The 16,638-nt window shown below is 38.9% G+C and overlaps 1 protein-coding gene across 5 annotated transcripts in view; it reads right to left on the bottom strand.

Moving 5' to 3' along the window:
- Nucleotides 1–16,638, bottom strand: part of PTPRO (protein tyrosine phosphatase receptor type O) — a 202,132-nt gene that overhangs the window by 32,467 nt on the left and 153,027 nt on the right. For all 5 annotated transcript variants that reach the window (XM_038173071.2, XM_027461872.3, XM_027461926.3 and 2 more), the window contains 5 exons: nucleotides 15,541–15,661; nucleotides 13,000–13,193; nucleotides 9,819–9,930; nucleotides 4,375–4,526; nucleotides 1,664–1,784 (listed from right to left, as the gene is read on the bottom strand). In XM_038173071.2, coding sequence (XP_038028999.1) covers nucleotides 1,664–1,784; nucleotides 4,375–4,526; nucleotides 9,819–9,930; nucleotides 13,000–13,193; nucleotides 15,541–15,661 — 700 coding nt within the window. The remainder of the gene's footprint in view (nucleotides 1–1,663; nucleotides 1,785–4,374; nucleotides 4,527–9,818; nucleotides 9,931–12,999; nucleotides 13,194–15,540; nucleotides 15,662–16,638) is intronic.

Below are 16,638 nucleotides of genomic sequence, written 5' to 3'. Positions count from 1 at the left end.
GTTGCCAGAATGAAGCAAACATCATGGAGGGAAGAACATTTGGCAGGAGTGCTTAAGAGACTGCCAAATGCTGAGTCGTCTATCACTTAGAATCAGTTCCCACTACTGCTAATTACAACTCTCATTGCTCTCCCTCAGAAACAGAGAGAAGGAAAACCTCTGGTAAAATATCCTTGCCATTGTCTATTCAAAGTACAAAAAGGATAAAGGGGGAAAAAAGCAAAAATCACACACACAGAAGGCTAGAAGTGATTTATCAAAATTCTTTCCACCTTCTTGTTAATGAAATAGCAAGAGCAAAATAACCATAACAGTTCAATAAGAGCCTGCCTGCACTTGCTAGTTGCTGTTTTCCCTGTTCATAAATAAACAAATAAATGATAAAGGAATACACAGCTAGGATTCATGGTGTGCAACATTAGTAATAAATGACACTTATGGACCTGTCTGAAAGGTAAAGCTAGCTGATATTTTGAAATACTCCTCCTAAAAATATCTGGGTAATGGTAGTGGGGGGGATATACCTATCTCCTGTTGGGAATGACACACTCACATAAGTGTGCACAGTCACAGCCATGGGGGAAAACAGTGGACAGGACTTGCACATGGGAGGGAAAATACATAGAATTTGTTTACATCTTTCAAATATTCCCTTTGATGAAAAGATGTGGAAGGAATTCAGATTCTTGTGGTTGTACTATTTGCCCCAGCACTGTTTTAGGGATTTGAGTAGAAGAGAGCCATGGAAAAAAATAAATAGACAATGATTACTCAAAGACCACAAATTCAATTAGAAATTATGGAAACCTTCAAAATCATTCCTTTCATTGTCACTCAGGAAAGGTTTACTATGTGTGTAGAGAAGATAATCCAGTTTGAAAATGGAGTTAATGACTGTATAAGCAGTAAAGCATGCTTCAACATTTCACAGCTTTAGGCACCTAGGGCTCAACAAGTCTATGTGTGTGCAAAAGTGAAGTAAAATCTCTCAAGCACAATGGTGTACTGTACAGTCTTCCTCAGAGGGAAAGGAATGTCTTTTTTGTTTATTTCTTAGAGTAGGTTACACAATTTTCTCTTAGAAAGACGCTGGGTCCACAGCCATGAATTTTAATTAATCTATTTAGTTTAAAAAAAAAAAAAAATAATAATAATCTAATTGATTTGTATTTAAAGATGCACATTAGTGTTGGGGAAGTCCAGGGAGAGAGGAAAGGAAAAGGGAACCCTGATCAGGAGGCAGAAAACAAACTGAGAAATAGGCTTACCAATACCAAGAAATGTTCTTCTTTGCATTGAAAAGTTTAGCTGTGAATCTCAAGTCTCTGTTCCCAAAATCTGCATGTGCTCAAACATTAGGAAAATAAAGACAGAGCAGATTTGTTCTCCCAGAAAGGCACTGACTCCTACTTCCACTTACAGTTAGATTCTGCTACTCTTGCTCTTTGTGAGTAATACTATTTTAGGAAGTAGGGTCACACACGGGAATGAGACAATCTTCACAGCAAGGTGAGGCAAAAATTGCAGTTTTCCAAAAGAAATGCAGTCACAGGTACTTGACTCTGAAACGAGGAAGATGCTGAATTTGCTGACACAGTTACTTCTGGAGTTTAATGTGAGAAGGAGCCAATTTACAACTTGGAAACAAGCATACATTTCTTACCCAATTTCACAAGCTGGGGCAGGGAAGAATTGCTGCCTCTTTCAGTACAAGCAGTTACTGAAAGGTTGTAAATATCCCCTGGAGGCAAGCTCAACACTGCAGTCATCACACTGCGTGTTACCTACAATAATTATAGACACCAATTGTTAAATACAACCCAAACCAGACATCCTTCTTCTAAAGTTAATCTGGTCACTTAATGTACAATAAAGAAAGTTCTGTGCAAATCATCAGATTTCTTCTGCATACTTTAGATTTGTTACATGACCCAGTTCCCATGGACACCAACAGTAGAAAGCCATAACGCTTAGACGAATACCATGATGCAGACAGAAAACAATCTTAGGCTGTATTTTCTACATGACCAGTGAAAATTAAATGAATAAATAAAACCTCTCTCACATATCTGAGAATACACTTGCATCTAGATTTTTTGAGTTCTGCAGAATCATACCAAACCAATGAGCTGAGTCTGTTGCAATGTTAAAGGAATTTAAACTCCTAAGAAGAGTACACAAGATACTTATAGGCAAGCCTGTATATATCCTAAGGACCTGCAAATTAAATTTGTCTGGGTAAGTCTAACACCTATCTGGAGACCCACTGACATGACAATAGAACACAGGGCCTGATGACAGATGGCATAAGATAGGCCATACTGAGCACTGACTTGAGTCACCTACAAATTTGAAACCATATATGATCCAAGACTGAGCTAAGGTTCAAATATGTGAATAATGTGAATACCTTCTTATTGTAGGTGTGAGTAAGCTACCAATTTCTCCAAGGCCATGGAGAAAGATGCAGAACTCAGACACTGCAACAGACTGTTTTCAGAGGATGTCTAGTCTAACTACAAAGCATACCTTCACAATCTTATGCTGGTCACTTAATTTTCAGTCTGAAGTTTTCAGATCCAGGAGGGATGGACACTTCTAAATGAATACTAACAGACCTATCCACATTATTTTAGTAAGTTATATAAAAACTAACCAACTTCTCCAGAGTCTTCAGAAATATACAAACAACAGGAAGAAATCATAATCACCTGGTTGTTATCTATTAATTTTAATAATTCTAGAAGAAAAAACAATTATAATAGCAACCTTAACTGTAATAAATAAGTAGCCTAAATAAATAAAGGAAACTATTTCTGAAAGTGACTAACAGAGCTTAGGAGAACAGGTACACCCTTAAGCCTGCAAGCACGATGCACCCATATTTACAAATATAAGCAGTACCATAAAAGTTAGCAAGGTACCATAAGAGTTATGTTGTTGTAAGAATTTCTAAAGTGTACTTGCTGGGTTCTTTTCTCCTGAAGATAACAGAAAGACAAATATTCCTCAAGACAGTTTTGAAATTTTATTGTAGACACTCTCTATATTTAAACCTTAGTTTAAACAAAGAATTTCAAGTTCAATATTCATTTTCATTTAATTTCATATTCAATGTTTATTTTATATTTATTTAATCGAAGAATTTTCTATTCAAATATATTTTATCAGAAATTGTGGCACAGGAATCAGATTTTTTTTCTTGAAAGAATAATTATCTTAGTGAGAATGTGACTTTTGGAAGGGAGGGGAGGGAAATCACAGCAAAATTGTTTAGAATTCAATTGTTAGAATTCTTTATTTGTGGAGGAAAAAAATAAAATGTGGCGTTTTCTTCCTCATTTGAAACAAAGATCCAAATATTGGAAGTTCCTGCCGTTCTGAAATGTCATGTTTTTGAACAGTTCCACTAATCATGTAATTAGAATCATGGTGCAACAAGCTCCAGATGGGTGCACTCTTGCAGCCACTAGGAATCCAATGAATTCTACAGTGTTCCATCTAAACTCAAATAAAAATTGGTGATGAACTTGCACTTATGCCGAAAATCCACTTCCAATTCAGCATCTGGTGAGTCTTTCAGCTGTAGAAGGGAAACCTTCCATATGAAAAAGACCAAACACTTTTTCCACCTGTCTATGATTAAAAGTTCAATAATGGTGTTGAAGATGGTCACAGACTGCATGAAGCTGTGCTGCTGTCACGATGCTCCTGAGCTGCCGTGCTCCACCAATATTTCAAACATAGCTCACTCTATGTCCAGGGACTGCTCTTTTCCTTCAGTTCAAACATGCACCTCAGCACCCTGCTAAAGCATGACTTCAATCCATAATTGGAAAACCCAGATTTATTTTCCTAAGTGATTTTTAAATTGGCTGAAAGAGGTCAGAAGAACTTCATAACATCTGGCAAGTTTTCTAACAAGTGCATAAATTCTGGGTGAAATTCTCATCTCATCAGTTAGTGGAACTTGTATTCAAATAGAAAAAGGGAAGTTATAGCAACTGGTTTGAATGAACTAAAAAACCCTCAGCCAGTAGTGTAGTCTAGGTTATTATTAACTAGAAATTGAAAGGACTCTGTTTTCTAAAATAACACTCTTTACGTTCTATTGTCTGCAGTTCAGAAGTTTAATAAGCTATTTCTAAATTCTCACCTAAACCATCAAAATTTGTGTAGGATCACCATAGAAGCATTCTGCCCACTGGCTATTTTGAGAACTTGAGTCTTTAGAACTGCATGTTCACACTCTGAAATAACTTCAACTGACCAGGATTCTATGAATCTTGCTCAAACTGTGCAATACGAAATTATCAACTGAGGAAAAACAAAACAAAACAGTAAGAGAACGACAGTTTTTCCAGTCACACTTACGCTCTTCTTTATTTTTTTCTTCCCCTCTGCAATGACCATCCAATGCAGCATCCTGGAATGAGAGAGGTCAGTACCGTCTTCTCCATAGGTCCAAGTGACGTATAAAAGGTGGTTGTAATATTCTATCGAAGTAATCTCAGGTGCCACTGGTGCTGAAGGAAGAGGACAAATATATTACAGTCAGGCTCTGGCACAACTGATTACCAAGTCCAATAATAAACCTCTGCCAAAGGATACTGTTGGGAAGAGAGCATCACAAAAACAGGAAAAACATATTAGTAAAGTCATCTGCATTTTATACAGGCACTTGAGTAGTAACTGAAAGAACAGAAAAAGAGCATTTTCCTTTAGGAACGTTTGGAACAGGAGTATATTTTTGTTTGCAGTCTTTCAGTTAAGAAAAACAAAACAAAACAAAACATGAAGCTAGTGACTGATATAAACCACGTTTTGATTTAACATCTATAAATGGACTTCAAAGTCAAATTAAAAGCCTCAGATATTACTTCACTGTGTTACAGCACTGAAACGCAGTGATATTCAATGAGAAATAAATAAGAACTGTCACACTGAATTTGGATAGTTTTCTCATGGGAAAAAAAAAAAAAAAAAAAGAATACCTCTTCACTGAGTTTGCATCTTCCTAGTAGGAAATGTCCCAAACCTGTACTTTGCCAAAGAACATCTTTTTGCATGAAAAGTTTTGGTTCCCTTTGCTCCCAGTGTGAAAGTCCTACCATCAGAGAAGGCAGCAGTCAGCTGACAGGCATCTAAGCATTAAGTGTCTAGTCTACAGGCATTTGGCAACTTTTTGACTATGTCATTAAGTATTAGGCAAAGTAGCTGTTGTGCCTCCTCTTCCTCTGTATGCCCCACCACAACCCTGTGAGCCTGTTCTATGGTTTGGCTTATGGTGGATCACTCCCTAAAACTGCAATCAGGCCAGAAAAATTTTGGTTCCCTGTGAAGCCAAAGGAGAAAGATAACCATACAACCTCCAAAGATTTCCTGATAACGTAAGTGTATAATGCAAGGAAAAGAATTTTCCCCTGGAGATGCTTCTCTCTATTAATTAGATGCTTCTATCTATTAATGGCAGAGACAGCCATTGCCCTGCTCCCTGGCAGAGCCCTGGGTGCCAGCAGCCACAGGAAGGCAGGATGGGCTGGGAGCAGGGGACTGCCCGACAGGGCCACAAGGTGTCACTGCTGCTTTCAAGAAGACTCGTGACTTGTACACTGAGACAGTTGTCAGAGAACAGAGATTTACTTAAGTAGTTACTGAGAAAGGCAGAAAATGCAATGCATGAACAATTTAGAGCCATTTAGAAACGTTTAGTAAGACTCTCCTCTCAAATTCATCTTGAAAACGCCCTTTTATGGTGTTGAGAGGAAGCAGACATTTATTGTAAAATCTTTAAAGCAATGTTTCTTTTAATTTCTATAGTTTCCAGACCATCCCTATCATGGATTGCATATTCTTTACAATCTAAGGTCACTACCAGCATGAATCTTATATACTACTACTAATTTCCTAACATACCTAGATATTGATGACATGCTTGCCCTCCTAAAGCTCACGTAGATCTAAGTCTTAAATATTTAGAAACAGAACCTGCAGGGTACGTGAAATGAGACTATGGGCCAGGACTGATGTGTCCAACTCCCTTGGCACCATTGTCCACTGGGAGCTGAGTGGCACAGAAAGACTGTAGGAAATTACAGCTCATTGCCTGTCTGGCGGAAGAGACAGCTGAAAGCATCCACTGGACCAAAAGACAACAACTTCACAGTAAGGACAGATGTGGTCATACTCACCAACACTGACAGTCTGCCTGCCTTTCTTTCCATTTTTTTTTGCATCTCAAAAGCTAAAAGCATTCTCATAGTAAACGAAAATGTTGGTGGTCTAAAGTGCCCTTGCTTATGATTGCTTTAAATCCAGCTGTTTACAGCAGGTGGCATTAAAAACTCATTAGTCACCACAGCAACACCAGCAGTGCCACAATTTCTCCTTGTGTTAATACAACATCAAGCAACTGTTCCTGCAGGAGCCTGAGAGAGCAAATGCTGTTTCTGGCAAGTATTTACTTACGAGCAGTCTGGGGCCCCCAGGCCTCCCTCCCCACTCTTCTGGAGACATCAAAACAGTTGGTGTGGGAGAGGGCTATACATCACCCAGTCTCTTCTCATACTCTTTATTCCAGGTACTGTGGTTCAGTAGGGCCCCTGCCTAGCTATAGGCTCCACGTGAGCAGTGGGATTCTGCACTAGGGAAATGGTTTGTCTGCCCTGAGCTTGTTGCAAGGTGTGGTCCCAAACTCCCAGGTGATTCTTCTGCTGTGTTTTAAAAATCAGGCTTATGTTCCAGGTACAGAGCTTAGCTTCCCAGCAATACACAGAAGAACTGACAGATGGTGTACTGTCAATAAGATCACAAAACCTGCTATTTAGTATTTTAAAGTTTAGTTTTGGCCTTTTTTTTGTTTTTCTTTTTTAAATTCTTGGCAACCTTCTCAGGCTGTGCAGGAGAGGTAGCGTTATTCGGAACAATGCAGAAAGGGACCGAGTGCTCCATAAAAACATCTGCTTGCTCCCACTCTGGAAAGAAACAGGCTGAGGGTGATAAAGAACTTTGCAGTCTCCTCACAACTTGAAACAGTGTAAAAGTGCATCTACTGGGGATAAACATTTCAAATTTGCAGACATGAAAGATTGGTGTTGTCTCTGTCTGGCAAGTTAGCCTGACAGTAGTCCCAGGACAAAAATGAAGAGTATTCAACTAATAAGGTAATCAGAGGGCAGGAGGGCATTTAGTGCTCACATTCAATGGTGATTGCATATAGATAAGCCCTTCTAATTTGGTCATTCTGGAGTTATCTATCAGGATTCTTCCCTTAAAATCTGGCTCACTGATATTCAACATTTTCATCAATACTCTAAAAGTAAAAGCACAGCTGATAAACCACACAAGTAGCACAGCAACTGGCAGAGTAGACAATCTGGACAGGGCTGTGGTTTGAATTGTTGTCCCCTACACTGGGCCTGTTCAAACAAAACATATTTGAGACTGCCAGATGCAAAGTCAAATATTTAGGAAAAAGGAACGCAGGCAGCACTGCTTGAATGGTATGTTCTGGAAAGTAGCTACCCTAGGAAGGATTTAGAAGAGACAAAATAGAAGCAAATCACATAGACCTCCAGTGTGAAGCCATAGAAAATGCAATCACCGAGATGCACAAACAGGAGAGCATTGAATAGAGAGCTGATTTTGCCTTTCTGGGAGTGTTCAGCAGGCTGGTACTACAATTTTAGGTGCAGGTTTTCATGTACTTTGGTAAAGACAGTAAAAATTAGCAAGGCAGAGTTGGGGGAAAAAAAAGCAGCATGAGAAAATATCTTACTGAGAGAGCACCTGAAGAGCTCAATGGATGCAATTTATCAACAGAAAAGAGTGAAGCTAAATTCAGTGCAAAGGTTTAAAAAAAAAATAAAAAATTGTGGCTCTTCAGTCAATAAGTGAAAAGTGTAAAAAGAATCATAGACTAGATATTAAAAATAGGAAAATTCAGATAAGCAGCAAAAGATAAACCTTTGATAATAAGAGAAATTAAATACAACTTTCCAGGGGATTGGTGGCCTCTCCCCCTCTGGATGTTTTCACTGTAAGACCAGATGATTTTTCTTAAAATGGGGTTTTGCTAATCACAAATTGATTATATTATCTAGTATCTTCATCCATTTCTGATTTTCTCTATGTCTGCAAGGTAAAAAACCGATACATTTTTCATCTGATAGCAGTTGAAGTCCTTTCCCCATACAGAGATACAAAATGATCCTGATGAATCCTTATATTTTAGAATAACCTTCATCTTCCTAAGTTTTGCTGCAGGTTTCTAAAGATACGACAAAGTGTGAGGGCCCCACTGGAACATTCCCACTGTAAAATGCTGAACCTGGTACCCAAATCAGTTGGAAAGACTTTTCTCCCTGCATACAGCAGCCAGCCATCTGGAAAATTACTTCCTTACAGTGAAACAGAAAAGATGACTGATGCCAAAGGACACTGCATGTCACTGAAGACTTGTCACAGAGCCCTAGTGGGTGCTGTGAGTTTCTGATAGACAGAGCAAGCACTAGGATTTGCCCCCCAGTATAGCTTGGGATCAGATATCTCAGAATGGGAGGTTTCAGCTGACTTCATGGGAGCTAGGAGTCAACCAACACAGTGATCATTTTTTCCTTCATGGTTCTGTCAGGCACAGGAACTATATTAATCATCAATACAAAGGGGTTGTATTCATTCCCTTCCTCAGTTACATCCTCTGAGACTTTCACCAAACAGAAAATCTGTGTCTAGGCTAGTATCTGTTTAGGAGGGAGTGGCTGGAAATCATAGCCTGATTTCCCTCATAATGTGGCTTCCAGAGTTGGAAAAGAAAAATGAGTCATATTTATTTCCTCTCATAGCACATCTGAATTATTTACTGCTTTCAATCAGCTGTACTTCTGCAAGGTGAGCTACATGGTGGTAAACGCAAAACGGTTCAATAGGGAACCTTAGCTTAAGCAGCCTGGATGCTAGAAACACTTGGCAATGAGCTCACAGGAGGTCTTGGATTAGCCAGAGAGGAAACGGCATTCATTTTACCATATGAAGAAGACCTGAGCCCAAACTGTCTGACAGAAGACAGGGAGTGTGCTAAATGCAAAACTGATCCCAGCTGGGAGAGGACTATCAGTGGGGTTGTACCAGTTTGCTGCAGCTGAGAATCTATATTGTGGACGATAAAGATGGCCAGCACCACAGCTTCACAATACCAATATACCAAGCACAGGTGTGATGCCTTGGTCACAGAAGCACCCTTCTCTCCTCATGGTGTACAAACAAAATGCACCCAGCAGGAAGGGCAAGATTGGAACACGAGAAAAACATGCTGCCAAACATACTGCCTGCCTCGATCTGCGTTAAGGGCACAGAACTCTGCTCCTTGTTAGCTAAGGTGCCACAGTCATGGTCTGATCTGTGGATTACTGGGAGGGGAAAAGGACAGGAAAACATTTGGAAACAGTGTAAATATAAGGACTTTTTTTCACAGTATTAGCAAACCTCTGAATTCACGTTATTTATCTATAAACTTCTCAGTGGGTAAAACATACAGTGTCATAGAAGACAAGCAGGATCACTGTCTCTCTCTGGAGCCATGCCTTCAGCTGATAGAAGACTGGAACAGAGCAATTAAACACTGCTTTGCACAGGAAAATTATATATACTGAAGCAGTCATCAGAGCTTTCCTTAAAACACACACAAGAACAACCTCCCCTTAGCTATTAAATACCCTAACTTGCAAGTATCTGCTGGTGAAACATAGCATCCAGGTTAGATTTTCTCAGCAGTCTTGCTCCAGGCATCATTTCCACAGTGTTTTCAGAGGGATGCTTACCTGTAATGAAGCTGATGGTGGAGCTGTCACAGCAGCTCAGCTCTGGGTCCCCCCAGGTCACCATGGTGACCCGGAAGTTATAATACCAAGCAGGCAACAGGTTAGCTATTCTCTGCAGAGCGAGAAAAGACAAAGAGCAGCTCAGCAGAAAATTCACCAGCACGAGACACGACTTATAAAATGAGACAATGTTTATAAACCTAGTGCCCGCGCATGGCACCATTTTACTAAGGTTTTTTCTTGCTCCAGTGGTAACCTCTGTATTGTGGCATTTGGATTTATTCAAAAATCTGTGCAGTGAGACTGAACATGGTTGTTATAGCACTGCTGCTTATCCATGGGCACATGGTCACAGGTCTACTCACCATGGGAAACTCCCACTGACATTCTGCTTTTTTGATTAAATGGACTTTCAAGGCAAACCAGAAACAATGTTTTTTTGACTCAGATGTCATCATTTCATAGGACTTTTTTTTTTCTTTTCAATTTTTTGAGATGTATTTAATATTGTATTATCATTTATTATAAATGAAATATGAAATATAAATGAGTTATAAATGAGACATAAATTATATATATAAATAAAAATGAGATATAAATGAAGTATAAAATACATTGTATTTTATATTGCAATATCATTTGTGTTATTTCAGTTAAAATTCAAATACTTCCAATGCCAGCACAGAAAAAAAATATTTAAATGAAAATCCTAATAATATTTTGTAATTCAAAATAAAAGCAACTAAGAAATAAGAACAAAAAAAATTCAGCAAGTTAGAAACTGCTTTTTTCACAAATCTCTGCTGTTTGCAGTGGTATTTTTCAGATGCTACAAGGCAATCCACATACAGGGTTTGATGCTTATTCTCTTTATGATTTTTAGAAACAATTATATCCAATTAACACTGGGACCTTGAAGCTGCTTGGTATTCTGGCGCAATAACCCCAAGAAGAGCTACAGGCTGGGAGAGGAATGGCTGGAGAGCTGCCAGGCAGAGAAGGACCTGGGAGTGATGGTGGACAGTCGGCTGAATATGAGCCAGCAGTGTGCTCAGGTGGCCAAGAAGGCCAACGGCATCCTGGCTTGTATCAGAAACAGTGTGACCAGCAGGGCTAGGGAGGTGATCGTCCCCCTGTACTCGGCTCTGGTGAGGCCGCACCTCGAGTACTGTGTTCAGTTCTGGGCCCCTCGCTACAAGAAGGACATCGAGGTGCTTGAGCGGGTCCAGAGAAGGGCGACGAAGCTGGTGAGGGGCCTGGAGAGCAAGTCCTATGAGGAGCGGCTGAAGGAGCTGGGCTTGTTCAGCCTAGAGAAAAGGAGGCTCAGGGGTGACCTTATCACTCTGTATAAGTATATTAAAGGAGGCTCTAGCGAGATGGGGGTTGGCCTGTTCTCCCATGTGCCTGGTGACAGGACGAGGGGGAATGGGCTAAAGTTGCGCCAGGGGAGTTTTAGGTTAGATGTTAGGAAGAATTTCTTTACTGAAAGGGTTGTTAGACATTGGAACAGGCTGCCCAGGGAGGTGGTTGAGTCACCATCCCTGGAAGTCTTCAAAAGACGTTTAGATGTAGAACTTAGGGATATGGTTTAGTGGGGACTGTTAGTGTTAGGTCAGAGGTTGGACTCGATGATCTTGAGGTCTCTTCCAACCTAGAGATTCTGTGATTCTGTGATTCTTTTGACATGCTCCTGATGTAATATGGGCAATACCAACATTGTTTTGATAACATTAAAATAATCTTCAGAGTAAAAAATGAATGAAGCAACTAAATGGACTGAAAAGCTGTTTCAGTTCCAACACTTCTGACCAAGTGATAACCCCTTCAGGAAACTGTTTTTTATCTAAGCTGTGAGCTTGATTTTTGATCCCCCTATCTCCTTGCTGGGCTTGGCACTGTTGCTTCAGATTCCACTATCAGAGATATCAAATGACTTACTGACTGTATGGAAAAATGTGGGATGGGTGGGATTCTTGAGCACTGCTAGTGAACCCAAGTAAAAGTTCAGCGATACCTACTTATATGTTAAATGCCATAACACAAGGGGAAGATCCTCCTTCTCTAATTCATGGTAACTCTTTAAAAAAATTCAAAGGAGTTGAAAAGGAAGCCAACTTCCCTTAGCTTTCATGAACAGGATTTGCAATGGTAATGGGCAACATCATGTCATTTTCTAATGAACCACATTTACTCTGGAAGATGGTATTATTTCGAAGATGACTTGGATCACTCAGGTATTAATCTAATTGTGCTGCGTCATGATTACAAGATATTAATTACTCCTTTGGTAAGTTATTTTTGTTTTTAATTTCCTTGGAGATTTATGTGCTAGATTTACACTCACGTACCTAATTACTGTTAAGCTGCTGTAGCTGAAATTACTACACAAATAGTATTATGCAAATGAATTATGGTAAATCACTATGGCTCTTACAAGCAGCAAAAGTTATTGCTATCCTTTTTGCATACTCATAACAACTAATTTCAGCTGAAACTGCTCACTATCTTGTGCAATGGCAAAGTCTGAATAAAACCCATTCACCTTCTCTAGAAAAATATGGAAAGTAAGATGAATATTTTTTATGGAATTACTGTTGAATACTCAATCTTGCAAATCTTGCAAAGATTTTGTTCTAGGAAATGATCTGTGCCTAGGTGAAAAGCTGGTGTATGTCTTTCCATCTTCAAAAATATGAAGGCTATTTTCACAAGAGCATCTCTGCAGCTATGCACTCCAGATGGCTCACTGCAAGTTCAGCTTGCAAGCTCCAAATCCATATTATCAATATTAATTATACAGATAAGGCTTTGGACTACTCCCTCTGAGGAGATGCTGGAATTGGTTAAAGCCTTGAGTGACAAACTGACCCACAAACTGAAGCTGCCTCTGGAATTGCTGAACATGCCCATTTGTCAACAGAAGAGAGGCTCATCTTCTACCTCCTTGTTCTGCTTAACTTTTAGCATCATTCAGCTGCATTCCCCTTCTAGTAAAAGTAAATGCCTCTAGCATCCTGGACATTTTCTCTACTTTGCCTGGAACTTTCCAGTTTAGTTTAAAACTTTCCAGTTTTAAAGGCATGCATATGTATTCATGGGGGAAAGGCTGGACAAGGAAAAACCCCAGTGTGCCAGCATCACATATATATGGGAAAGCAATAGTCAGTAATGTTCACTTTACCACGGAGGCAGTAAGGGAGATGGTTGCTGCAATTTCATAGTAGGTTGTCCACTCAGAGGTCATCGTTGATGGGTTGAAGTAAAACATTTCTACAACATATTTCCTGAACACGCCAAGAAAAGGTCTGTTCCAGCTCAAAACTACAGCAGTAGGTCCCAAAGGGTAAAGTGTCAGATCCTTTATTCCAGTGGGCACTACAAACCAGAAATTGTGGTTAGTAATGTTTGTTTTTTTTTGTTATTATCTACACTTAAAAAAAAAATCTTTCATTAACCGAGTTCTGTCTGTTTCTGATTTGTTCCTGATTTGAATTCCTAACATCTTCCTTGTTTCTTATGTCTACTTTTTCCAAAATGACTAGAGGCTTCCATTGACTTTGAAAATCAGGCTGTTTAGGAGATATTTCAGGTTGAATTCTCAAAAACAAAAACATCAAAAGCCACAATACTTTGGAAGATAAAGGCCACAAGAAGAAAACAGTTTTTATGTCTATCCTTCCTTCCCTGGGGAATCTAGAGGTGCTGTCATGAATTGCTATTCTTGCCTCACAGATGATGAAACTGGGAAAGAGAAGTCAAACGATTTGAAATATGTCACGTAAGGGTCAAGTTCTGCAACCCTTACTTGTCTAGAAAGCAATCATTTTTCATGACTTCAGTGAGGCTACTTAAGTACTTTGCTGGCTTTTGCAGGGGTTGCAGAGCCCCAACTACTGCATGTAGGGTCAAAGTCAAGAACACCCGAATTACTTCAGCCCATGTTGGCATGTGATTGCATTTCCTTTCAAAAATCGGTTGCCATTTACTTGACCTTTGTTTTCCTTTCTATAATGTGCTAATACCCACTGAGTGAAAGTGAAGGTTATGATAAATACATACAGAACTGAATACTTTTTAAAGTGCATTTTACAGTATTTCCACATCATTGATCATTAACCATCACTGATAATTTCACACAACAGTTTGTTTTGCGTTTCTACTATTTTAATATCAAATTCAATATCCTGTAATGAAATGAAAACTCATACAACTGTTGTTTTACTTCAGAAAATGTCCTCTTTATAATTAGAAACCTATGACACACTTTATTTAGAAAATAATTGCCATTTCTAGTTGAATAAGAACTGTTCACGATTGTGATGAGACAGAGAAGTGGAGAAAATGAGGAAACTTATTTATTTTGGGAATATATGATTTCACTTTCCCAAATGAAAATAGAAATGTACAGATTTCTGAAGAAAACACAGGGAGAAATAAAATCCAAAGTTTTTCTAAAAATTGTTCAATGGTACAGTTTTTAATAATAAGGTTATATATTTACTAATTTACCTTTTTTGTTTGTTTGTTTTATTTACTGAACTATATCATATTATCTTTTCAAATTTTTATTTGGACCTAGCTTATGTAAATACTTGAACAGATTGCCTAGAATGAAAACTCTCTCACCATATTTACTAGTCCACATATCTACTTTTAATTACTGAATTCACATCTTAACAGGTTAACAGTTTGTTTTTTGTTTTTTGTTTTTTTTCCTTTTTCTTTTTTTTCCTGTTTTGCTTTCTTCCCCTCATCACAGAGAAGCAGAGTGACAAATACTGAAGATCTCTAATTTTCAGCCACCTGCTCTCCCACAAGGCAAACCATTTGTCAAAAGGAGGAGCTGGGAGGCTAAGGTTAAATATTTCTCTGTAAATGTAATTCTATACTCTGGGTCTCTTTCTCTTTGCCCCTTTCTCATTACATTTTGTTAAAGTGATAACCTTAACAAAATAAATGACACTGCAGCTAAAAGATACTAAACCCTATTCTAAGTCACTCTTTAGTTAGGATCTTGATGGAATCTTGAATTACAGGCGCAGGGGGAGAAGTTCTGCAGGTAGGTCATGAAACCACATTCTTGAAAATGTCACTCTCATTCTTAGAGGGTTCTTTTTATCTTCAAATCTCAAAGCAGAGAACACTGAGATCCACGGCTTAACTCAAAAAAATCGGGTTTGGTGATGGTCATAGTACTGGAGAAGATAATCCAGTTCTCTTGACTTTTAGCACCATGGCCTTCAGACTGGATCACACTACATTCTCCATAAAGTACATTTGCTACAAATGTCTTAAGAGCAATCTCATACATTTCATGAGACAGTAGGAGTGATTCCCCTCAAGAAGGGGACACTTCTCAACTGGTCACAGACTACCTGCAGCTTAGGCTGGCCACACCTAAGTGAGATGGTTCCCAGCCTAAATGACAGAGCACAAGCTCTGTGGCCAAAAGTGAAGAGAGTTCCTTACATAGGGCCCTGTGTATGTGAATCCATAATTGTTCTCTAGTTAGGTTTTGTAATAATCTATTGTCAAAATACGAAATACCCGTCTCTCACCAAAGGAGCTTTTTCCCACCTTGTTAATGAGCTAGACAACACAAGAAAAACAAATACTCTCAATAAGAGTTCATTACACTTGAAATAACCAATGTGACAATTTCATCTGGAAAAGGAAAAGGAAAAAGGAAGAAAAAAAAACCAACAGTAAATACAGGACTTACCAATAGAAAATGTAACAGGATCAGAAGGTGGTCCAACCAATGGTCCTTTCCGTAAGTAAACCACAACTTGGTACTGGGCACCAGGAACAAGATTCTCAATGAGGCTGTTGCTTGAATTCACCTAATAGTGTGGGAACATATCAGATGTGAAGTATTTACTTGGTCAGTTAAAAGAATATTGAGGCTGTAGTTGAACTGCTTCAGTTAACTGAAGTCATGATGTGCCAGCGGCTAAAACCCTATTCAGATAAGCCCAAAATGGCAAAACTGACAGTGGTCAGGACTGGATTTACAAATAATCTGGCTCAGAGAATCACACATTGCTGTATAAGGTCAGCTGTGACACTGCAGAGTCACTTGAACCACTCGCTCCTAGTGCCAAGGCTTATTGAAATATTCAGGCTGTATTATCCATATACAGGTGATACTACCCAGGCTAGAGTATTTAGACAGTGTATTTTCAATAAAAGCCTAAGGTTTTTCATCAGACATCTGATTCATCTGCAGCTATGTGAACAGGCAGTATTATGGGAAATCTGTCTTCTGAATGCAAGTGTTAAATGACTGAATGCTGAAATCAGAGAGAAATTACTCTCTTTTGCCTCTTTTGCACAGCACTACAAAAACTGATGAAGAGACCTTCTGATTTTTCTTTTCTGTTTGAAACACTGGCATTCAAACTGCTGCTGTGGCACCCCAGGTATTAGCCAGACCTAGAGTAAGAGTACCTAACCAGGTGATCCCTGGTCTGATACAGTATGACAACTCTTCTGAAGAGACAGATAGGAGCTTTGAGGAAGAGACGTCATGCACTTCTTCTAGAACTGCAGGCTGATATTTCCAACTAATATTTTCTCTGCAACATTTCCACAATCTGTATCACAGTCACATTTGATTTACCATGATGCACATAAATACATCAGTGTAAGCACAGGTTTAGTGAAGAATGGAATTTGTCTTTAACAGCTGCTTTCAAGAGCTAATCACTTAATTTATGCATAATTGTAGAAACAAATAGAACTCTGCACTGAATTTTGCCCCTTTTCAGCTTGTCAAGGAGAATTCAAACCAACAGCTGTTATTAATCCCAAGTATAAT

The sequence above is a fragment of the Anas platyrhynchos genome, chromosome 1 (assembly GCF_047663525.1).
Source record: "Anas platyrhynchos isolate ZD024472 breed Pekin duck chromosome 1, IASCAAS_PekinDuck_T2T, whole genome shotgun sequence".
Taxonomy (NCBI): domain Eukaryota; kingdom Metazoa; phylum Chordata; class Aves; order Anseriformes; family Anatidae; genus Anas; species Anas platyrhynchos.
This window is presented reverse-complemented; position numbering and strand designations above follow the sequence as displayed.